The 24,539-nt window shown below is 49.0% G+C and overlaps 2 protein-coding genes across 4 annotated transcripts; both read right to left on the bottom strand.

The window, feature by feature from the left end:
- Positions 1 to 7,356: 7,356 nt before the first annotated feature.
- On the bottom strand, positions 7,357 to 12,651 carry LOC109762363 (probable inactive receptor kinase At5g58300). 3 transcript variants are annotated; one of them, XM_045235016.2, is made up of 4 exons: positions 12,205 to 12,619; positions 10,772 to 10,836; positions 8,894 to 10,252; positions 7,357 to 8,304 (listed from the first exon to the last, which is right to left on the bottom strand). In XM_045235016.2, the coding sequence occupies exons 3-4, from the start codon at positions 10,179 to 10,181 to the stop codon at positions 7,688 to 7,690; spliced, it is 1,905 nt and encodes a 634-aa protein (XP_045090951.1). In that variant the 5' UTR covers positions 10,182 to 10,252; positions 10,772 to 10,836; positions 12,205 to 12,619; the 3' UTR covers positions 7,357 to 7,687. The 3 variants fall into 3 exon arrangements, with proteins under 3 accessions (XP_045090951.1, XP_020176805.1, XP_020176803.1); XM_020321216.4 differs by lacking the exon at positions 10,772 to 10,836 and having other exon boundaries at positions 8,894 to 10,249; positions 12,205 to 12,651; XM_020321214.4 differs by lacking the exon at positions 10,772 to 10,836.
- Positions 12,652 to 16,732: 4,081 nt separating this feature from the next.
- Positions 16,733 to 22,435, bottom strand: LOC109762361 (uncharacterized). Its single transcript, XM_020321212.3, has 5 exons — positions 22,147 to 22,435; positions 21,955 to 22,055; positions 20,950 to 21,070; positions 18,097 to 19,167; positions 16,733 to 17,489 (listed from the first exon to the last, which is right to left on the bottom strand). The coding sequence occupies exons 2-5, from the start codon at positions 21,999 to 22,001 to the stop codon at positions 17,070 to 17,072; spliced, it is 1,659 nt and encodes a 552-aa protein (XP_020176801.1). The 5' UTR covers positions 22,002 to 22,055; positions 22,147 to 22,435; the 3' UTR covers positions 16,733 to 17,069.
- Between the last annotated feature and the right edge of the window lie 2,104 nt (positions 22,436 to 24,539).

Genomic DNA, 24,539 nt, shown 5'->3' with positions numbered 1-24,539 from the left:
ACGCACGCGCGAAAGTGCATCGCCCCGCGGACGGGGAGCGCCTCAACGTCGAGTGGAGCTTCCTGAAGCCAAGCGGGGTCGTCGGCAACGAAAACGAGCGCGCCGAGACGGATCTCGCGGCCCTTAGCCAGTCCCCCGGCGGAAACCATGATGATGAGAATCGGAAAAATCGCAACTCCACCAAAAAGTCGCTAAGACACCTGCCCCACGGTGGGCACCAACTGTCGTGGATCTAAGACTGACAGTAGAATGGGGGGTAGGTATGAGGAGGCAAGATCCTAGCTATGGCGAAGTTGTACACACGAGTTTTACGAGTTCAGGCCCTTCGCAGAGGAAGTAATAGCCCTACGTCTCGGTGCCCGGAGGCGGTCGACTGGATTATGCGTGTGTGTGTGTTACAGGGGGTGCGAACCCTTGTGCTAGAGGAGGAGGGTGGCTTATATAGAGTGCGCCAGGACCCCCGGCCATCCTCCATCACCAAGAGTTCAATGTACATAAAGAGGAGGCGTTACTGGTAATGCCAGCCTTAAATGCCTTAATGGCCTTAAAGATTACAGAGTGAACGCTCGTCTGTTGCTGTTCTGGATGACTCCTGGTCTTCTATAAGTCGAGTGGATTCTTGTATGGTCGAGTCGGGTCGAGTGACTTCAGGAAGGGGGGGTCTCCGAGTAACTGGTAGGTCGAGTGGATTGCATTCGACACCTTTGTTGAGCCTTTCCTGTTGTCTCTTGAGCTTCCTTGCTTCTAGGACAGTGACCTTGGATAGGGCGTATAGGTCAGGCCTATGACCCTACCCCAGGTCCATGTCGTCATCAGGCTGACCGTTTCTATTGTGTTGCCTAATCACACACAGTTCATCCTAGTGAACTGTATGTCGTATATCGCACACACCCTCATCTGGATGCCCATTTCTGTTGTTCTGCCTCATCGCAAACAGTTGTGCCGTATTAACAGTTTGCCAAGCATCACACACGCAAATCTAGTCTGAATCGTGTTTTATGCCACCGCCATTGCAAACATTTTGTATCTTTTTTGACAGTTTTATTACATCACCGTTTGTGATTAATGCATCGCACACGGTTTCATCGAAGGGTCTCTGACTGGACTATCGCGTTTGGACCAACCTGCAGTAGTGCTGCCACACTCGGCCAAGTCGGCGCCACTGCTCTTTGGTTTGATACTAAATGTCTTCGGCCATTCACTGAAGTGTGGATGGATGTGAAGGAAGGCCTTATAGATGGTAATGAATGTCGTGAGATGGAGGATCGAATTTGGGGCTAGAAGATGGAAATCTAGCCCGTAATAGAAGAGAACTCCCCACACAAAGGGATGCAGGGGGAACCCCAGACCTCGGACAAGGTGGGGAACAAAGATGACCCTCTCCCCTGGCTTAGGAGTGGGGACACGCTGGTTGGGCTCTAGAGCCCGGCAGGCGGCGGCGGTGGGGATGTACCCCGCAGTCCAGAGCTCCTGGACGATGCCCGCCGTGACGGTGGAAACCATCCATGTGCCCTTTGACGTGGGTCGGCCATTGATGGCGGGTGTTGTGGGCTCTAGGTGAAAGCTTGTGGATTTGATGGAAGATCTGGGGCGCTAGAGATATGGAGGTTGTACGTGCTGGCGAAGGAATGGGAGCATCGGGAAAGTAGTATTACTGTCCCTTACCTTTATATGTCTTTGAAAGACCAAGAGTCCCTTTTACCCCACTGGATTAATCGCCACATTCCAGCCCTTGGTGCAGTTATGCGCACGTGGGATGAAACAAATCTTGGTGATATCCCCCAAAATACGGAGCACAAACTCTGCCTTGATGAGACGTGTCAATAAGTGGACTGCCCTGGACCGTGATTCGAGTATCGGTTACTCGCTCGTTCCGGCATTGGTGGCTATGCTTCGGTAAAGTTGTCAGGCCATGAGTACTGTTCACACCTATGTGGAAGGCCTTCAAGGCTAAGTTATCTAAATACTTCGAGTAACGAAGCATAACTCTTGGAGCATGTGGTCGGTGGGCTGCTCGTTAGAGGGAAAGCTCGGAGAATTTCCTTGCACAAAGGAGACTTCGGGTTCATATAAAACAATCACAAGGAGAGAGGAACTCACTTATCAAGACGAAGACCCCAAGCCAAAGTCATCTGTCGGAGAAGATTGTCGTATCCGGCTCAGAACATAAGTTCAGGGGCTACTGACGGTGTCCTGGACTAAGGGTACCAACCTAGTTGGCCCTGAGTCTGTGAGCCGAGCCTATGGCCCACCGATCTCATAAGGAAGGACTCCATAAACCTCAGACCCTCACGCAATTAAGATGGAATCTGCCGAAGACTTGACGTGTACCCCTTGGCTACCAGCACGTTCCTAGTTGGCAACCGACCATGTTTAACCCTAGTTACCCCCAGTGACTATATAAGCTGAGGGGTTTAGTCCGTAGAGACAGAATCACAATCATCGTTACTCACCTTAGGGTTAGAATACAACATATGATCTCGAGGTAGATCAAGACTATACTTGATACATCATCATCAATACAATCAAAGCAGGACGTAGGGCATTACCTCCTTGAGAGGGCCCGAACCTGGGTAAACATCGTATCCTTTGTCTCCTATTACCCACCGATCTGAGATCCACAGCTTGGGCCCCCCTATCCGAGATCCGCCGGTTTTAGTACCGACAATTGGGGTAATCTAGGTACATAGGTTGGTATGCATTTTCATCCTACTTTCTTCGATAGAAAATTTGGGGTAATCTTTGAAGTTATTTGTGTTGGATTGAATATTATGAATCTGAAATTGTTTGATGCATATCGAATAATTAACTCACGGATACTTGTGGTGACATTGGAGTATCTAGGTGACATTAGAGTTGAATGATGTGTATCATATGGTGTTATTGTATTACGATCTCTAGGGTTGTTTGTGACACTTATAGGGATGGCTCAATAGATTGATCGGAAAGATAATTTGAGGTGGTTTTCTACCTACAATAGTTTCATCTTATGTTCTCTGCTATTGATAAGAACCTTTGAAGTGATTCTTTGTTGCACGTTGAGGGATTGTTATATGATTCAATTATGTTAGCATTGATGAGAGATTGCACTAGTGAAAGTATGAACCCTAGGCCTTGTTTCTAAGCATTGATATACCATTTTTCTCATTGTTTGCTACTTGTTACCTTGCTGTTTTTATTTATTCAGATTACAAAAACCTATTTCTACCATCCGTATTACACTTGTATGACCATCTCTTCGCTGAATTAGTGCACCTATACAATTTGCCATTGTATTGGGTGTGTTGGGGACACAAGAGATTTCTTGTATTTGATTGCAGGGTTGTTTGAGAGAGACCAACCTCATCATACACCTCCCACGGATTGATCAACCATAGGTCATCCACTTGAGGGAAATTTGTTGCTTTCCTACAAAACTCTGCGTTTGGAGGTCGACCGAGTCTATAAGAATGAAGTTGCGTAGTAGACATCGGGGTGATCAATATGGAAACCTTTGAAGACTTGGCGTGCACTTCAAGGATAGATCACTAGCCGGCATGATTGGCAACCGACCATATGTGTAACCTAGGTACCCCCGGTGTGTATATAAGTCGTGGGGTTTAGTCTTTAGGGACACAATTACCAGCCTTAGGGTTTAGAACACAATAATATGATCTCGAGGTAGATCATCCTGTACTTGACACTCCATCACATCAATATAATCAAGCAGGACGTCGGGTTTTACCTCTTCGTGAGGGCCCGAACCTGGGTAGCCATCGTCCCCTATTTCCCCCCTATTACCATCATTACTAGACTACCAGCTCGGGACCCCCCTACCCGAGATCTTCCAGTTTTAGCACCGACACTAAGTGAGGAAAAACCCCAGGGCCTAAAAATCTAAGTGATTGAGCATCACTAAAGAAACCGATCAAAGTTCACTTAAGACAGTTACTCTTGAAGACTATGCACCTTCCAAACGGGGAGGTGTCTGTTCAGAGCATCCAACTTTTGAACTTGCCGAAGAACAAGTTTTTTATGGTCCAGAGATCATTGTGTTGGACATGTTTTGTGGAACTTAACTCAAGGGGAATAGGGTGACAACTTTCTTGTCTTTGGAGGTTTGGCTCAGTCCCTCCAACCAGACATAGAGTTGTGCTAATAACTTGAACTAGGTCAACAAATCATGTGTCTTCAACGAGTCAATTGTTTCAATTTTCTTCACTCATATTTACTTTGTGTATTTTGCATCTTGTGAAGAATTGACTCTCTCCTCTCTAAAGACTTCTGTGAATACTTTTCTGTTCCATTGCTTAACTTCATGCTTACTTTTGTATTATATTTTGTTGTTCTAAAGTTCTTGTGTCTGTTTGTCAAACTTCTAAATGTGTCGATGGTGGTGTGCTTCTTCTTCGACTATCGGCTTGGTGGAGCTAGGTTTTGGTTGCATCCACTAGCTTCATCAATGTGTTTGGTGGAACCTCTAGAGATCTTGTATTTTCCTATATCTTGGGGTCCTTTGTCCATTATTTTTGGGCCTTTTTTCGCTTCTCTAGTAGTTACCACGTGCAGAGGTATGTGGTTTCCAGCAAAAAAGAATGAAATATGTGGTTTATTTGTAATAAAAGTTGTTTTTCAATTAAATATTGGAACTTTGAGTAGTTTTTTGGCGTCGGTGATGTTTAAGGAGTTGAAAGTTGCCAAGTTGGTTGCAAGTTTTAAGTGCATCTAGTTCCCCCTTGGTGGTTTTGGAGTATTGAAGACAAATGAGTTAAGGGACTAATGTGTTTGTGAGTATACACAGGAGAAAAAGTCCCTAGATTTGGGTTAAACCAAGGAAGTTGATCCCTAAAAATGTATGTTTACATTGAAGGAGTTGGTGCGCCCTTTGAAGAAATTGAAGTGAAGAATAGGAAGCTTGAAGACTTTGTTTTCATAGTTTCTTTCTTCTTTATTTGAGTCATAAGAAACACCACACTGTTAAAGGGGGTCTAGGTGATACATAGGTGTATTTCCAAAGTGATGCTCAAACCCAAACTTACCTATTTCTTCAAGTGAAGACTTTGGAAATCTCTTGCAATGCAAACGAGTTCTTCAGTGGCAGAGACGAAGTTCTTCTAGTCGCCAACGAAATTGGTTTGAGTGAAGAGTTAAGAATTTGCCAGTGTGACTCTCCTAAAGTGAGGAATTTGAGAGTTCAATTTTCGACCATTGCTACGCAAGTGCCAGCTGCCGAGTGGATCCTTATCCTGACAACGGTCGTGTCCGAAGGGCATGATGGTCTTACCATGGCGGATTGCCCTTGGCTATAAATAGCCACCCCCACAACCATTTGTTGGCTGGCTGCCTCGGGTGATTGATTAACCAATGTCAACTAGAGCAACCTATCCTCCGACAAATTTGAGAGAATCCGAAGTGGGGAAAAAACCCAAACAACTAGAGCCCAAAGTGATTGAGCATCACTGAAGAGATTGTCTTGTGTGCTTCAATGCTTATTCCTCTTTGAAGATTGTGATCTTCCAGACGATAGGCGTTCATGTTCTGAGCACCCAAGAAGAAATTGTGGAGTGCCAATAGAACACGAGTCTGTGAAGGTTTTAGAAGTCTACGTTGAAGACTTACCATGAGTGATCGCGATATTTAAGTGACCTTAGCTCAAGGGGAATAAGGTGAAGACTAAGTGTCCGCTGAGTAAAATCTCACGCCTCCCTAACCAGATGTACAGTTGTCACAGCAACTGAAACCGGTCAAATAAATCCATTGTCCTCATCGAGCAACCCGGTTTTATTTCTCCAACTCCTTAATTTCCGCATCTGTGTGTTGAAGAATTTGTCTCCCTCCTCTTGAAGACTTTCGCAATTTCATCATCTTGCATTGCACTCTGTTTACCTTCAGTCTTACTGTACTTAGCTCATTCATCTTTGTGTTGTATGTTTACATGTTATGCTACTCTTCATGCATGTTCTATTTCGTCATGACGCCTTTCCAACTACTCTGATTTGCATGCTTAGTGTAGTGACTCATCTTTTAAGTCATTCGTCGTACTGTTATTCTTTAGAAAACTTGCTTATTTGAAGAATCTGTTAAAATCGTGCATCCCCCCCCCCCCCCCCCCGACACACGCACCCTCTCTCCGGTCGATAACTTGCACTTTCACAAGTGTCAGTGGCAGCGCTCCATATGCATTATGGTGATGCGTAAACTTTGAGTCCCTATTCATAATCATGAGACCTACTCGTTGGTAGGACATCTTTTTTTTCTTATCTCTATACCATCCCATGTGAGGTGGTAATCACTTGAAATTTTCTTCACCTCACATGCAACTATCATGGATGCTGAGAGGTCTGATATGAAAGGCACTTCATGCATTATGACGATCCAGAGGCATATCATGACTCTGCTAAGGTGCACTTTTTTTTCAAAATCGTTATACTCACAATTATTATGTCAATTAGGTCAAAATATGACAACTTTGCTAGAGTTGCTCTAATCCAACCAGTTTCACTATAAAAAGAATTAGGGTAACTGGAGCTTATAACTTGACCGGTGCTAGGGTAAATCACCCGAGACACAAACATTCACTTGGGCCGGTACAATAGAGTTCCACTCCACTCAATGCATTCGTTCGGTAAACAAAGACGACCTAATTTGGCTGTTTCACTACAAATTGCAAGTCAACTAGAAGGGCATATGCAGGTACCACCTCGTGTCGGTCGCCCTTGGCCAAGCTGTCCACCGCACCCAACCGCAACCGACACCGCCACGTGAAATCGCCAACAGGACATCCCCGGGCCCGGCGAATGAAGGCGATCATCCATCATCATCCACCATGTTATTATCTGGCCGAGACGCGCGGCCGGCGGCCGTGGCCCGTGGAGCGGAGTCCATCCCCGTCGCATTTGCAAGCCGTGGGCGCCGCCGGAGATAGCGGTAGCTGGTCCCGTACCGCGCTGGGGAGAAGAGAAGAGCCTTGATTGCCGCGCGGCGAGGGCACGGTCCGTCCGTCCGTCCGTCCGACCGAACCCAAGAGTGGCTGGCATTCGCCAGCGCGACGTGCCCGCGCTCCTAACACGTGCCGCACCGCACACACCGGCCAGATTCACGCCGACGGAGGAACGGGGACCGAAGATCGCGGTGTCCTCCGCCGATCGGCGTGTTCCAGACTGGAAGAGGCGCGTGACGAGCTGGAGGGCGCGCCGTCCCCGCGCGCTCCAGAGCGTGCCCACGGCGGAAAACCAACGCCGCGAGCGCAGCCGCAAGGCCGTCGACGTCGTTGCCGCCTGACTGAAAACGAAGGCAGCCAGCAACTGCTGCACACGAATCAAATCTTCTACGAACGCCAAACTAGAAAATCCGACAGGTGACAAACAGGGGGAAACATCGACTCAATGAATCCCATTAATCACACTCTGGGGAAAAAAAGGCATGCCAAACTACAGGGCAACACAAACACCAGCAGTACCATCAGATATCCAGATCAGTAGCCTCACCAGTCACTACTCCGAAAACGGCACAGAAAAATTACCCGAAACAAGAAAGAATCAGGGATCAACAGAAACCGCACTCCACTAATCAACCAAGCAAGCGGCTATCAACTTTCGCTCAAAGCTATATATATAACCAAGTAAGAAGTAACTATGCAACCTAGCTTAGCTTAGCTAGCTACCTCTGCATGCTAAACACAATGGGACTCTTTTTTATCTCCACGCCCTCATGGCGCCTGGGCGCCGGTCTCCTCCGGCGGGCTCGCCGGCCCCGAGTACGAGTTCCGGATCTCGGCGATCCGCCTGATCACCTCGTCCATCTTCGGCCGCTGGTCCGGCGCGACGGCGACGCACGCCATGGCCACCTGGAGCAGCTGCACCATCTCGTCCTCGATGTTGGGGTGCCGGAGCAGGTCCACGTCGAACACCTCCGCGGTCCACTCCTCCCGGACCACGGACTGCACCCACCGCGGCAGGTGCTCGACGGAGTCCTCGCGGCCGGGGGACCTCAGAGGCGCCTTTCCGGTCAGCATTTCCAGGAGCAGGACGCCGAAGCTGTAGACGTCCGACTTCTGGGTCGGCTTCTTGGTCTCCAGGACCTCCGGCGCGCGATATCCGATGAGCCGGGCGGGGGCGGGCAGAGTGGTCATGAGCTGCGCCAGACCGAACTCTGAGACGCAGCCATCGAGGTTCTGTGACAGAAGGATGTTCGACGACTTGAGGTTGCCATGGATGAACTTCCCGCTTCCCTCGGCGTGAAGATGAGCAAGTCCACGAGCCACACCAAGAGATATCTTCACTCTCGTCTCCCAGTCCAGTGCAGCTCTTCCAGTGGCTTTGTTCCCTGAAAGTCAACCACAGCAAATGTCATTCATTTCAACAGTCAACAGACACCATGGACACTAAATCTTATCAACCACTATTTCTGCCGCTGGCATAAGCTACTGTGGGTGAAAGTAGACTATTAAATCTCAGTTGAGTTCAGTGCCACAGTGAACACTAACTAGGAGAAACAGGAGGAAGTTCCACAATCTGACTGCAGTCTGCAAATGCTTAACAACAATGTTAAAGGAAAAATAAATTCATATATCTAGAAGGTTAATGGCTAGTATCAGTTTATTTACAGAAATTGGAGGATTCGTCTTAAGAGAGTGACCAGAATTATAACAGAAATTTTAGAGAAAAGGACAAAGCACAAGGATTCAGCATATTAACTAGCATTATGCCACCCCCCCCCCCCCCCTAATAACATTCCAAATCGCTGTGTGACTTTCGAAGTGTATACAGTATGAATTCCAACTAAGTTTTGGAAATGCTTGTAGCCGACTAGTGCCAACAGTTAAGTCTGAGTTACCAATCCTCGCTTCAATGCGGAGAAACATTTTGAATAGGCTAGACCACTAGAAGTTCATAAGGTGAAACAAAGAACATACCATGCAAAACAGCAGCAAGGCTACCAGCTGGGACATAGTCATACACCAGTAGCTTCTCATCTTTGGAGTAATAATAAGCACGCAGCGGAACAATATTCTGATGCTGGCCAATCCTGCCAACTATCTCCATCTGCTGTTCAAAGTCTTTCTTCCCCACCACCATCTCCTTTAATCTCTTGACCACAACTGTGGTGCTATCCTCAAGAACAGCCTTGTAGGTAGTTCCAAAGCTTCCTTTTCCAAGTACTTCAGCCGAGGCTCTCAGCAAATCCTCCAGGTCAAAGTTATATGAAGAACCCTCGAAGAAAACCAGTTTGTTTCTCTCTGCCTCCTGAACACTACTGCTGTAATCTTCCTTAGGGGTGTCTGCCCTTCCACCTGCAACAGCTTTTCCTTTGGATGACGAAGCTGCGGTTGGTTCTGCGCGTTTCTTTCTCTTGCAAATGCATATACAGAGTACAAGAATCAAGAGAAGCAACAATACCCCTCCTGCAGCAGCAATTGCAATTAGAACACCTGTCCTGATCCTTTTCCAGAAGCTCTTCTTGGGTTTGCTGGGCACTGATGGTGGTGGTGTCGGTGAAGGAGAAGGCGCAGTTCCAGGACATGGTTCTAATGGTAACCCACACAGAAAAGCATTCCCTAAGAATGAACTAGCTGGGAATTTCTGCAAGGAAGGTGGTATTGGACCACTGAGGTTGTTGTTGCTCATATTCAAATGCCTCAATTTGGGGAGACGCAAGTCAGGGATGGGTCCAGAAAGAGAGTTGTTCTGGAGAAGGATTGCAGTAAGTCCAGTGAGATTCTGTACTCTCAATGGAATTTCCCCATCAAAAGTGTTGTAGGACAGATCTAGGAATGTTAGGCTGGATGAAAGTGTAGTTGGTATGATTCCAGACAGATTATTATGCTGCAGGTAGAGGGAATGAAGAGAAGGAATAGATCCTACATCAGGAGGGAGGTCAACAGTAAGGCGATTAGACCTGAGGCTCAACACCTCCAGGGCATCAAGCTTGCCAAGCGTATCCGAGGGTATTGGGCCAAAGAGTCCTACTGCAGGTAACCGTAGTGTGTGTACACGGCTATTGTCCGGTGTGCATGTCACTCCAACCCAAGAAGTGCAGACAGGTGTTGTGGAGCTCCAGTTGAGCTTCCTGCCATGGGGCAGGGATGCAGCAAATGCAAGAAGAGCCTGCTTGTCCGAGTTGAGATCGGCACTTTCAGCATACAGGATGCATGCAAAGAGAACAGCAGCAGACAGAGATGCTGCTAGTGTAAGATGCTGCATTGTTCGAACTTGCTGGAAGCCAATAGCTTTCAACTCTGTACTCCAGGCTTTCTCATCAGCTCTTCACTCTTCTAGCATGAGAGAAAAAGAAAAGGTAAGTGAAAGTGGCCGACAAAACATCGAGGCAATAATAGATAGTACATGTAAAAGGAAGGTCCCAAAAAAGTGGTGAACCAAGGAATTCAGAATATAGAACATGAGGCATAAACTTTGCACCTAAATATACTTTTGGCACTAACTGCCTGAGAATTAGAAAATATGCTCAAGAGATATACAAAAATAGAAGTATGGAAGGACTAATAGTGGATTTTCCCCCCTACTCTATCATAACGAGTTGTAGAAAACAATCTACCATGGTAGCTTGTTTTCAGAAGAACTTGGAGCTCAATAAGTGAGATACTGAAAATGTTCTCTTCGATTAACAGTATATGGGTTGCATACTGGCATCTGCACGTTCATGGCTTTAAAATCAATATCCCATTTTAGATCATCCAAAGACAGGTTCATCGGCCAGATAACAAATAGTATACATATACAGGGCTTTGACAGACCAAACTTTAATACCGGCTATCAAATAAGCAATAGTATACCTCGTCCAACACGATATTGTTCTTGAGGGTTCTGGGGCAGCATTTAAGAACTCTCCTGTTTGTACCTATCTTAGCTATCATTAGGCATAACCAGAAATTGTCCACTTTGCAGTGCAACTAGAATTGAAATGATTAGAACAGAAACTGGTGCAATCGCATACTTCATTAATAGAATAATCCAATAGAATGATCCAGGAGAGAAATGCTTCCATGGTGAGGCATTCTATGCAAGACACCTCATATTTGCCAACTACTACATAGTAGGCTCCCCTCTCATAGGCTCCATTTGTCTCTTCCTCTAGTCTCCTCAGACTCTAAGCCATAAGACCCACCATCAAGCTGACTGCTCTGGTGGTTCTTATTGGTTCTCAAATTTCAACGGGGGGCAGTTGAGATAATGTGCATGTGACAACAGCATACTGTCCGGCTCATATCACTCATTGGCCTCCTTTTTATAAAGCAGAACCCAAATTACGCACATTAGCTTAGGACTAGCTAACCATCATTTAAAAAACAGTGGACAAATGATGCTAAGAACTTGTTTCAACGAGGCTCCCAGAGGAAACTTTGCTAGATTCCCTTTTGCGGAGGTAGGTGATCCCCTCAAGTGTACCACACCACACTACCACCAGTACCAGCGTACTCACCTACCCTTACATGATCCACACCTGAATTCATGTTACCGTTGTGTTCTCAATTAGTACTACTCCCTCTGTACACGATTATAAGACACTTTAGATCACTATCTAAAACGTCCTATGATTGTTTACAGAGGGAGTAGATGCTTACCAAAAGAAACAGCACAGGCACTAAAAGGCAGGGCCTAGAGCTAGGGGTAAAGCTCTCCGATGGACGAGAGAAAGTGAGAAAAAGGAGAGGAAGGAAAGCAGGGTCTTTTAATCTTTTTGGAAGGGAAGGTGGGGGCTGGCCGGCTGGGATAAATCAATGCAAGTGTTCATGGCTGCATGGGCTACCGACGCTGGCACGGCCTACACGCATCATACCCCTAACTGTGGACCGAGTGAAGTGCAGACAGTCGATAATTTTCTGTAGACAGAATTACAGCAGTAGAGATTTGCCAGTATGTTGAAAAGAAAGAAAATCACCAACTCATCATCTAGAAAAGTAAACTACAGTACTACCCAACTCTTTGGCATTAAAAATAATCTTCTCCGTATTTTAGAATCAAATAAAGCTTAACTAGCGACGACCGACCACTTATCAAAGCGCAAACCAAACAACGGCCAACAAACTGCATTGCGCTAATCTATTGCGCTCCTAAAACCCGGGGTGGGGGTGGGGAGGGATCGAGCGCAGGTTCCAATCTCGGCAGGAGAGGTTTGGAGGCATGCGAAGGCGTCGCTCGCTGTATCCAAGAAAACACAACGGAGAAACGGAAGGGGCCACGCGAAGAGAGAGAGAAGGCCGCAAACCTCTCTTGGCAGGCGGAAATCGGGAGACGGCGGAGCGCGTCCGTCCGTCCCTCCCTCGCGCCGTCCGCCGCAAGATCCAGCCGTCCTCCGCTCACCCGGAGTCAGGCGCCGATCGAGAGCCGCGGCCGGGAGGAGGAGGGTGAGGAGTCGGCCCGATCTGCGCCGGAAGCGGCCAGCATTGCGCGGAGGCGGCGCGGGGAGCAGGAGCGCCGGACCGCCGGCCGCCTTGGAGTCCGGCTCCGCGCTCGCTGGAGAGTGGAGGAGAGCGTGGCGATCTCGCTGCGCGCCCGCGACTGAGCTGTGTACTGTCTCTCTGTGTGTGCGGGTGGAGAGTGTCGGGCTACATGTGTGTGTGGGGATGACGGACGCGGTAGCGGTGGCGCTGTGCCTGTGCTGTGCGGCACTGCGGGTCGGTGGAAACTGCGTGTGCAAATTTGGCGTGCATTTAAGAGAAGCGTCAGTTACTGGGAGTAAAATAAAGTCTTGGGATTTGTTAGAGTGACGGATTTACCCCTGAGGGAGGGTTGACAGACATCTGAGATCTGCCTGGTGCCTGCAGGGCATGTGTGTAAGCTCACATGGTTTTTTCAGCCTTCTTGCATTTTTTCTTTTTTGCAAACAGGAAAATGCTGATTGTAATGCTGGTAAAAGAATTATTTTAGAATAGGTCAAAAAACATTCTGGCTACCCATTTTAATTTTATTTTGTGGGCATACCCATTTCCTTTACACCAAACTATGGACCATCGTATTCCTAAATTCACCGGAGGTCACTCGACTCGTTCCCGAGTTTTACCTCGGGACATAGGAATACCCGAAATATGAGCACCTGCGGTCACGATTGTATGCTTTGTCTCCGTATCCTGCCTACTCTCTCCGTTCTTTAAAGAGTGTACTTCCAACTTTTTTGAAAAGTCAAACTTTTTTATGTTTGACTGTATTTATATAATAATGCATTAACATTTATGACATGAAATTAGTAGCATTAGATTCATGATAAAATATATTTTTATCATATACTTATTTGGTTTCATAAACATTGGTATACTTTTAGATAGTTTGATCCTTCAACAAAGTTGAAAGTACATTCTTTCGAGGATGGAGGGAGTACGTGGCATATTGTTTGACCGATTGACTCTCCACGTATGTGCCAACAGGACAATAGAAGAGTGAAATTCATGTGCGGTCATTGGACTTGTCCTCGGAATTCATTTTGATCACCGTATTCAAGAATAAATCAAGGGCGCATGGCCACTTGCATGTGGTTCTTTTTTTGCAAAAGAAAAAAAAAGGTCGTGTAGTACATGATGACGTGGAAATTTTCCTCCCCCAAAACCCTAGCCCCTTGTCCCCATCGCCCGTGGACCACCTCCCAAGTCGCCTCCCCGTGATCAATCGATCAAACAGTATGCTGATGATTAAAGTGAATTTTGAGGACAAGCCCAATGATCGCTGATGGATCTTCATTCTGGCATATACGTGGGCGGTCAAAGGATCAAACAGTACCACGTAGGCAAAACATGAGGCCAAAGCGTACACGATGACCGTCGGTGATCACTGATATGATTTTCGTGACCGTATTTCGGATATTTCTAAATCCAGTGGCCGAAGTTAAATTTGGGGACGAGTCCAGTGACCTACGGTGCACCAACGTGTACGTAACGTAGCACACCCAGTGTAACTTTGTTTACGCCCTCCGGGCCACGGTTCCGAGATGAGTCGGGAGAGCGAGGGGAGGGGGACACGGCGGTACAGGGACAGGCCCGCCGTGCTGCACGGCCATCTCGCAGCGTTCCGCCCGGGCCGGTACCGAGATCCAAATCCTGCGTACAGCTGCCCGGGAGGAGCCCTGTAGCCATGAGTTGGCATGGTGGCCTACTGGGCACCGAGCGCGAGCAGTGACCCCTGCTGCCCTGCTCTACCACAAATGTACACCGAGCACGGGCAGACACGGAGTAATGACTCCGTGCCACGCCTCCACCGTTTAATCCCGTTCGAATTTCCATTCAAAGTTGCCGGTTCATACTACTGCAGAGCACTGAACTTGTAGTAGGCCAGGCCAGCGGCAGCAGGAACCACATGGGCTTCTTCTTCCCCGCCCCGATCGTATCGTGGGTTTCGCGTACCGGAAGGAAGGACAATGCCAAAGCATCGTCGCTGCTGCCTGCCTCCCTCGCTCGCTCTCCTGAATGCCTGCCTGCATTTACAGGCCTACAGCTAGCCGACTACTGGTCTGGTAGTACTAGTACTCCTACGTAACAACAACAGTTACTCCACGCTACACGTTCGAGAATTGCTGGCACAGCTGGGAGTACGATCGACGCCAACCGGTACGCCATTCACGCGTACATACGTACGTACAGGTCGGGCTCGTTTGACCGACCGGCGTAACGCAAGCGGCGGCCTCGTTCCCACCCCACCGATGGATGGCCCGACGGAGGGAGCAGTGCCTGCACGATCGCCGTGAGCCTTGGCCGGTGTTGTAGCAGTAGCAGTAGCTAGCATGCATTGATAGATTGATCCATCTCACAGGTAGTAGTTGTTGTGGTTGTGATCGTACCACGGTGGTTGGCGAACGTGAAAGCCGTGGAGGTGGAGGAGACCGACGCGGCACGAAAATATTCGTCGCTGACGTCTCTGTGACTGTGAGATCTCCGCCAGCGTTCACAGGCCCAGCACAGCAGCGACTGGAATGGATGACTGTCGAGGAGGTCCCATCTCGAATGGCGAACCGTAACAGTTCAGAGAATCTACACCAAAGATGTTCACATAATTTGCTGCTCTACGCCGAGCTGCCGCAGATCACAGGTCGCTTGGCCTACGATCTCCGGATTATTATGCCAACGAAGCGAGGGTTGTGCTGCAGTATCTCGTGCTCCGTAGATTGGTATTGTGCCAATTTTTTTATCTCCTACAACATGGCCAGCAGAAGCCTAGGACCTAGAAAGCATAAAACTACTGTATTGACCATTGCAGCTTGCAAAGATCGCTTTGCCACTAGGATGTGGTAGGATTGAAAAGGTAATAATCTCACCCTGTTATCGGGAGGCATCCTCGAGCACCTAGGAACAAAAAGAAGTAAAGAACACGAGTGCTTTGTGCCAAGTAGATAACACTGCACTATTATATTTATATACTTGCCCAAATACAGACACTCCTCGAGCTTTTGAATCCACGCACCCGCCGCGATTTCTCGGTTTGTCACCCGGCGACAGGCTGACAATGGATGGGATTTATGCGTCTCTGCCGCCGCTTGTCATTGCAAAACTGGCATTGCATAATCAATAGGCCAGCCAACCCCGTACCTAGAATCGGATCACGGAGGCCCCCCCAAACTGACAGCACGTCGGACAAGACCTACACAGCCGAGGCAGCAAGCAGGTAACATGGCCATGCGAATATCACAGTTTTTCTATCAAGTTAACAGCAAAAGACAGCCAGGTAAACTCCAACGAGAAGACCTCCTTGCGAAATGGAACTCCTTGGGCAGACAAATGAAGAGTAAATTTAGGAAACTTTTGTGACTCATCAACAGTTATCACGACGTACATCACAGCGACTGCGTGGCCATCATGGTTGACTCTGAAGCTTAAACATGTTAGTGCACCACCGCGAATTTTTGTCAAAAGAGACTCCCTGCCCACTGAAATTGCCAAAAAAGACCCCTTCGAAAGAAATTGACAAAAAGAACCCCCTGGACCGTGGCGGCAGGCGACACGTGGCACTTGCCGCCACTGTGCCAGGCGGCAGCCTTCGAGTAACAGCGAGCGGCGAGGCGGAACGGAACCGAGGCCGATGGTGGGACCGGCCGCCAATGGGGGAGGCGGCAATACTGTGACCTGCCGCCTGGGGGCGTGGCGGCAGGCCTGTGCGTGCCTGCTGCTGCCGATCGCTGCGTCGTGACTACTGCGCCACTGCTTTTATGCACGGGTTTTTCGAGCAGATACGCTGCTGGATCCTCGCCCAAGTGTGTAACACACGAAAAAGGTTGTTTGACTGTCCAGGTTCCAAAGTAATTAGACCCAAGCAATTAGCCAGTGGAGTGGTAAGCATGAATTTGGTTAATTGAGCAGCAACGTACCTATCCATCTAACTCGTGGATTCGCATCCCATTCCCTGCCATGCATGCATGCATCTTCCATGGCGTGTTGCGCGCACTACCCCTACTTAGCCATAACGAAAATCGGCAGCAGCATCCTCAAAAAAATAAAAAATAAAAATCGGCAGCAGCAGGCATGCACAGGCCAGTGCTGCCACCTCGCTGCTCGCTATAACTTGAAGGCTGCCGCCTCGCCGGAAGTGACACATGTCGCCTGCCGCGCCTGCCGCCATGACGGCAAGTGACACATGTCACCTGCTGCGCCTGCCGCCACGGTCGAGGGATTTTTTTTGTCAATTTCATTCGGAGGGGATTTTTTTGGCAATTCCATTGGGTAGGAGGTCTCTTCCGACGAAAAATCCACCACCACAGGATACTCTTCCTTTTAACTTGTAAACCACTGTGACAGACCAGGAACAAGGTGACGGTATTTTCGCAAGAAAAAGTTTATAAACATAAACAAGTAGCAGTGTACCCGCACTTGGAGCCTTCAATCTCCAGATGCTAGAGGTACATTGTAAAAACCCCACAATCTTGCCATCTTTCAGCAGATACATGAAAAGATGGGGGAGATGGAAGACCAGACCGAATGAGATAACAACATACAACTCTGCGTGGGTGTGTCTGTGCATCTATCAATAAGAAGGCCGTCAAGCAATAAGGTTCTTCCTTCATCTAAATAGAGCAGAATACATACAGCCTCGTAACTGCATGCAAAGAACAAAACAAACCACCGGACGAGATGAAACCTTTACAGACGGTAACCATCACAGCGGACCAAACGGCTCTGGGAGCGGCTCGAACCGGTGATCGAACACGGGGCTCTGGTCCGACTTGTCGTCGACGCTGTGCAGCCAGTCCGTGTTCTTCGTGTCCTCCCTTAGTAGCATCTCCTCATACCTTGAGCTGCCATACATATCCAGTTCGCTCAGCGTCTCTTTAGTTCCCATGCTTTCTCTGTCTGGGGACTCAGTTGAGCTCCCACCATAGTGTGAAAGGGCTCCAATGGAATCGCCGGAGAAGTGCCCGTTGATGCTGCCACTGTCGGTGTATGCGTCCTGCTCGCCATTTGAGGTGTGATGGCCAGGATCGGACATTCGAGCTGAACGGCCCTTGGGAGCAGAAGACCGGATGCTATGAGGAAATAGAGATGCACCTCGGATGCCACCCAGGTTATGTCGAATGTCCTGTCATAAATAAGGGCAATTCAGCTTCTTCTAAATAATACCCCCAAGTATTATACTCCCTCCTTTCCGGTTTATAGGGCTTATCTCAAAATCTTAGTTTTTCCATTTTATAAGGCTCAATTTGGTTGTTCCCTATCACAAGTTCAGATACCAAGGTGCATTAAATCATTGCATGCAAGTATTAAGAGAAAATTGACCAATGCATGTACTTTATGCATGCATTCATTGCAATTAATACATTGGTAAACATAAATTTTTGAGGAAAACAAGAGCATTAATTGGGTGCTTTTGCAAATTACAAAAAGTATTCCACCACTCACCATCTACCTTGGTTGGTGAGATTTTTGAATTGAGCCCCATAAACCGGAAAGGAGGGAGTACACTAGCTAGTAAACTGCATCAAATTAATAGTGCACTAGGTTCTAGGCTTATATTACAGCTCACAAACCATCCTAAATTTCTTCTAGAGCATCCCAGTCATTAGTCTAGAGACGACTCCATGCAGTGAACACAATAATTTGTTGAAAGCATCACATAAGCGAAAAGAAAGGTTGTCAACTTCTAATGGCATTGCCGCAGATAATGTAAGTATGAGGGCTGAACATACCATGTGCCTGATTGCCATGTCAAGTGACTTCCTTGATATCGTCCTGCCAAATCCATTTTCTTCACTTGTGGCAGACCGAGAGGGTCTAGCAGGCTGACTGTCCATAACAGATCTCTCCGTTTGTCGATTCTGGTGTCCATTGGTAAGAGAAGGTGTCTTGGATGGTGCATCAGAAAACTTATTTCGAGTAATAGCAGGCACAGATATCTTCTTCACAGGAGCTGAGGTAACTGGTTCAGCATTCAGGGTTGACCTGGTTCCCAAACCAATTCCTGGCCGTGCTCTACCAGCAGAGAGTGGCCTTTCTGGTAGCTTTGTCCTTAGGTTAGGAGGAGTGTCACTTGGAAAATCTGGAATATCTAGTGGCCTAACTGGAGCTCGCGGACGTGTATTTGGGGAACTTGGACGGGATGATGGTGCTGAGGAAGGTGCTGACATTCGACCACGGCTGGCTGCTGATCGTCCACTAGATGTTAAGTTATTGCTACCAGAAATCCTCCCAACTGAAGGTGAGCGAGCTATGGATGGAGCTGATGGACGCATGACAGGCTGGCGTGTAGGTGTAGACGATCGAGAGCTAGAACGGGTCACTGAAGCTGTACTTGAGGAAGAGCTGGTACGAACAATTGCAGGAATTCTACCAGAGGATGAACTGGGACGACTCACTGAAGGAGCCGTGCTTGATGATGAGCTGGAAATGCTTCGGGGTCGAGAGGTTGGAGTTGATGACCTTGAGTTCTGCGCAGATGTGCTCTTCACAGAGGTTGAGTTGGCCATGGAGCCGGAACCATAAGGACAGTTTTTGACTGGAGTAGATGGACGAGTTTTGACCGGGGTAGGTGGACGGGTTTTGACCGGAGTAGATGATCGTGCTGCCACTGGACGTGAAGCTGGAGCTGATGGCATTGAAGAGGGAAGAGTGCTAGTCCTCTTGGTCGGGGTAGTAGGTCTCGAACTGACAGAAGAAATGCTTGGAGTGAGCACTGATGACCTGTTTGAAGGTCGGGACATGCTTCGCACTGGTCTATTGGGAGCTGCTGAATGCCCATTCTCTGTTTCATCAACAGAAAGCTGAAATAAAAACATGATGCATTTATGTTAGTTTTGATCACTGATCAGCACCATATAGCCAACTAAGAAATAATAGGTGTCAAGGAAAAGTTGTACAGATAAGTATGTTCCTATGGTTGGTTAGATGAGAAATAGTGCAATACAATTATACCAAGTATGTGAATTGCCCCATTCCAAACTACATTGGACTCAGTTGCTTTCACTGGACAATAGTTGCCGTAGATTGTACAAAAAAGAAAGGTTTAGCATATGAACATGAGAGCACATGTGTAACCTTGCAAAACATTCCAAAATTACTTAACAGAAGTCCAATGGTACAGACAATCGACCAAACACCTGAATGTTATGTATTCTGTTGATCTTCATAGCATAGCCTAAATAAAAGAACAAGAGGTTTGCCTAAATTAACATTATTCCTTTTCACTTCCATAGAGTTCGTTGCAACTTTACCAAGATATTACGGTCCATAAAATTGAAATTTATACCTGCAAAGCCTGAAATTAAGATGTGTTACAACATCCTATGAATTTCCCAGGATGTATAAAACTTTTCTTTCACCTTTATCTGCCTTTGTAAGATCAGCAATCAGTTTTTTTTTGTGACAAAACACAAAAATTTTGCGTGCCGATGCATTAATTAGAAAGAAGTGTGTGTTACAAGCCTGAGGCTTAGGCTGGCACTTTGTTAGAGCCAATAGAACACCAAAGAAGACTACAACACGGCCTGGGCAGCATGAATAATCTCCCTGAGGCCTGACGCCCCGGCATCTACCCACACAGTAGCATGTGAGCAGGCAGTGCACATCAGGGGGCACGCTGGTGAAGACCTGCACGTTGTGGTGCCTCCAGATCTCTCAAATAGTGAACTGGATGAGGGATGAAGTGCCCTTGCGCAACACTGCTGCGACGGCATGGATGGCCAAAAACCATCAGTCAGTGAAGCTAGCCGCTGACTGTGGAGGCTGGGCGGGAGATCAGATCCATGCGAGAGTTGTCAGCCAAAAGGCCAGACAGACCGTGCATTTTTACAACAGTGAGATTGCAGGCCACAAGTAACGGGTCTGAACAACTATTCAAGTTACATAGAATCCTTCAAAACATTATTTTACATTGTTGTCCACGGTATCATACTAAATAAAAGAACTTAGCGAAATCCCTTGGGCTTGTAGCCTCCTGCAAACCCCTTTTGAACTATGCCGAGTGATGAAAAACTAAAGTGGAAAACTAACACCTTAGCAACAATATGCAGCAGTGAAATCCCTTGGGCTTGTAGCGAAATCCCTTGGGCTTGTAGCCTCCTGCAAACCCCTTTTGAACTATGCCGAGTGATGAAAAACTAAAGTGGAAAACTAACACCTTAGCAACAATACGCAGCAGTGAATAGCCACAGCTGATATGGTGCATTCAGTAGGCAGGATTTGAATGACTCCAGTGATTTACTTCGACTATTAATTACTATAGGTCAGTTATAAGTACGCTGCGTTGTTCATGACAACCTCTTCAATTCAGGCATGCGGTATCAAAACGGACACCAATGCCGCCTGCGTGCGTGTGTGACTGTAGTTTTGCACAAACTAGTCGTGAGTCTTGAACCTATTGAGGTTTGAACTCTGGACCCAGTGCGTTCCTAGTTCTATCTGTACAACCCGTAACATGTGCATAGAGGGACACTGACAGGCATGTAACAGGCCAGTAAAGCAAGATATACTTCCTTTAAACTACAAGTTCATAATGAAAGCTGAACCACCAGTATGCAAACATATCTGAAGCAAATAGTACCAACCCTTGATGCTCTGGTGGTTGAGGAAGATCTAGTGACGGTCCGTTTAGGCACATTTGATGGTGGGGCTTTCTCAGCAACCTCCAGTGCAGGAGCACGGGGTGTTCCCGGGGGAGTAAGAAGCCTGAGGAATGCATTCACATGTTATGTAAATCACAAAAGATTTATCAATAAAAAGCCAAAGCCAAAGCACAAAACACTCGAGCATGAGAAGCATATATCTCATCCAACAGCAAAACACCGCATATTTTGGCAAGCACTGCTCATGCGAATGACATCCAAATAAACTTTAGCCTACATCTTGATGGTCATTTAATCATCTCACCCCAGTATAAGATGTGGTACCAGGTTTTATAGGTCACTACATAATTGCAACTGAAACACTGCAGTAATTCTACACAAAATGGCAACTCAACCAGACTAAGATTGGAAATTAATCAGCTATATTTATGATCGCCAGTTGCTGCCGGGCCAACCTTCAGTTAATCCTACATGGCTTTGACAATGCAATAACTCTGTGGCAGTGCAATTGGAGTATCATTACAGTATCCAATTTAGGATATCCTAAAGTTGGCAATGCTATCAGCCTGCCTATTTGCTGTGGCATTTATCTATTTTGCCTTTCCAAGATACTCCCATGTTTAGATGAGTAATAAAGTGATATACAGTACGTGTTATGTCCCATGCTTTGCTCTGCTAAGAAGGAGCCCACCGACCAACCATCCGGTTGCAGCTAATCCTAACTAAGCCAAACAGCTTCAGTTATTCGGTATCATGCAATCTTAACCAGAAACAATCGCACCTGACACGACCAACAATACCCCACCATATGATTGGGGCAGTACCACAGACTCAAAAACGTCTGAAAACATAGCATCGCAGCCATTACACTAAGCTTGGACCGAGGATTCGCCGTTCGATGGCAAAGGGGGAAAACATGAAATCGCACACAGACTTAGTGAATCAGATCACCGCCAAACGGGAGCAATGATTGGTCTAGAGCATCACCAGTCGTAGTCGTGCTTCCCGATCTCCGTGCCCAGCAGCTCCTCCATCTCTGAATCCCGCCTTAGACTCCGAAAAATCCCCAACTATATGGAGACCAGCAACTGCAAGCACAGAGGGTAGAAAAAATCACTCATAAACTCAAACGCATGCGGCCGGACTCAATCAAAGCAGCGGTAACCACCAGCTACTTACACTGTCTCCGGCGATCCGGCGAGGCGGCCGGGGATCGCTCCGCCGCGCGGGATCCGGATCCCGCTCCCCTCGCGCCGGCGCCGCCGCTCCGAGAGAGCCGCGAGGAGCTCCTGCCACCTTGGCCTTTGCTTGCGGCGATGAGGCGTGCGAGACCGCGACCGGGGCGGGGGAGGAAGAAGCGAGAGAGACGGGGTGCGTGCGTGTGCTCGTCGCGGTTAGTATTTTTTTCTCGTCCCCCCTCTTCGCCTGCGCTGTTTTGATTTCGCCTTCGCTTTTCGAATCGCTGGGCGGGTAAATGCCTGGGGCCTGGCCGTCACGAGATATATCCCTCATGGGACCGGCGGAGGTGCGGGCCCAGTTGCCAGTGGGTGGCTGGGTGCGGGTGGGCGCGGGCGGGGTGGGAGAGGGTGAAAATCGGGCGGTGGGTCTGGAAAAGTCGGCGGCGGGTTTGCTGGGATAGAGGCGACGTGTCGGGGTTATGGGGTCGCACGACGAGATCTCCTTGTCGCCGGGCCCAGCTGTCAGTCGGTTAACGATGGCTAAAGGGGGTCCTCGATCGTGTCGTGGGATGGTGGGGGTCTGGTCAAAATTGGAGCGTTGATTGTTGAGGTGGATCACTGGTCATAGTGGGTGGTTCCATGACCTTTTCTTTTATCGGGTGCTTCCTAAATCTTGAATACTTAGAGCAACTTCAATGGACCGATCCAAACGGACGACATTTTTGTCCGTTTTTTATTCGTTTGGGTCGGCCAGGCGGACACGAACGTACGCTTTCGCGTTTGGGTCGGCGCGTGCGTCCAACGCTGGCTCGCCCCATTTTTGACGGCGCGAGAAAAAAAAGAAAACATGTAATAATTATACATTAAAGCTGACCACGAAGGCCGGCGAGAGTCCACGCGTCCATATTAGCATTAATAAAAACTAAAAATAAACTAAACTACGAGGCGGCGCGCTGCCCTAGGCGTCGTCGTCGTCCTCAGGGTCCGTCAGGTCGATGAGCGCCGGCGCAGGGCCGGCCCAGGAGAACACCAAGTTCTAGAGGGCGTTCATGTCGGGCGCGGGTTGTGCCGGCGCCGGCGCGGGCTCTGCCGCCGCCTGTGCCGCCGCGGCCTGGCACGCTTCCTCATCGGCGCCGCGCTCGAGCATCTCGAGGTACCCGCCGTCGCGGCGCTCCTTGGCCAGCCGGATGTGGTGCCAGTGCTCGAGGTACGGCGCCTCCTGCGTCGGCATCGCCCCCACCCAGACCGGCGGCGCGCGGACCCACTCGCACACTACTCCCGTCCAGGAGTAGCGCTCGATGGGCTCCGGCTCCGGCTCGGCTTTCACATAGGACGGCAGGGACGGCGGGGTCACCGGCGGCAGGACGCAGTCGCCCGCTGCGGAGAGGGCCATGGCCGTCTCGTACGCCGCCTCCTCTTTCTCTGCCGCCGCTCGTCCTCCTCGCTCTCCCGGTAGACCGCCGCAAGGGCAGCCTGGTAGGCGGCCTTCGCCGCCTAGTCCTCCTCACGGACGATGAGCGGGGGCGGTGGCACGGTGCGGTCGACCTCGCGGACGCCGCGTCGCCTCGCCTCCTCATGCTCGAAGGCGAACCAACGCGCCTAGTTGGGCGAGTCAGAGGCGTAGGCGGCGTCGCGGCGCTACTCCGGCGTCAGGAGCGCCCGTCGGCGCCGCACCTCCTCCGCGTGCGCCCTGGGGGATCCTCTCCGGATCTAGGCACCAGTCATGCGACAGGGTGGCGTTAGGGTACGGGAGAGGCACGCCGTGCTGCCAGTGCCACTCCGCCTGGTGCACAGGCACGTTGACGTGATGCCTCGGCCGGCGAGCTGGCGTCGGCGGAGGCAGGAGAAACTCCGGGCGAAAGGGGATGGCGGGCGACTTGCCCTTGGCCTTCCAGCTGCTGTCGGTGCCGGAGAAGAGCCCCATTTGGCACGGCTAGGGTGGCTAGGGTTTGCCGGCGACGGGGGAGCGAGCGTGGCTAGATGGGGACGGGGACTGGCTGGATGAGGACGGCCCCACCGCACGGTCGGCTTAAAAAAAGACGACCGTCATCGCTGGCGTGTAGGCCCCAGGTCATAAATTAAGCTGACCAGGTAGGTGGCGGGCGGTTGGACGACCGCCAGGTGGGGCCGTGGCGGACACCGAGAAGGCGCGCGTGGCGTCCGTTTCGCGTCCGCGCCGACGCAAATGCGTCGGCGCGGACGCGAAGCGGACTCCATTTGGGTTTGGGTCGCCGTGTTGGGCCTCCTCTTTTGTCCACGCCGACCCAAACGAACGGCGGCAGACGAAATGGGTCGCCTCATTGGAGTTGCTCTTACACATTTACTATGTGGTCAAATATGTACTCCTAAACTGTCAAAAAAAGTGTGTGCCGGTATTTAAATTCCTAACCAGCA

This window comes from Aegilops tauschii, chromosome 3 (genome assembly GCF_002575655.3).
Source record: "Aegilops tauschii subsp. strangulata cultivar AL8/78 chromosome 3, Aet v6.0, whole genome shotgun sequence".
Taxonomy (NCBI): domain Eukaryota; kingdom Viridiplantae; phylum Streptophyta; class Magnoliopsida; order Poales; family Poaceae; genus Aegilops; species Aegilops tauschii.
This window is presented reverse-complemented; position numbering and strand designations above follow the sequence as displayed.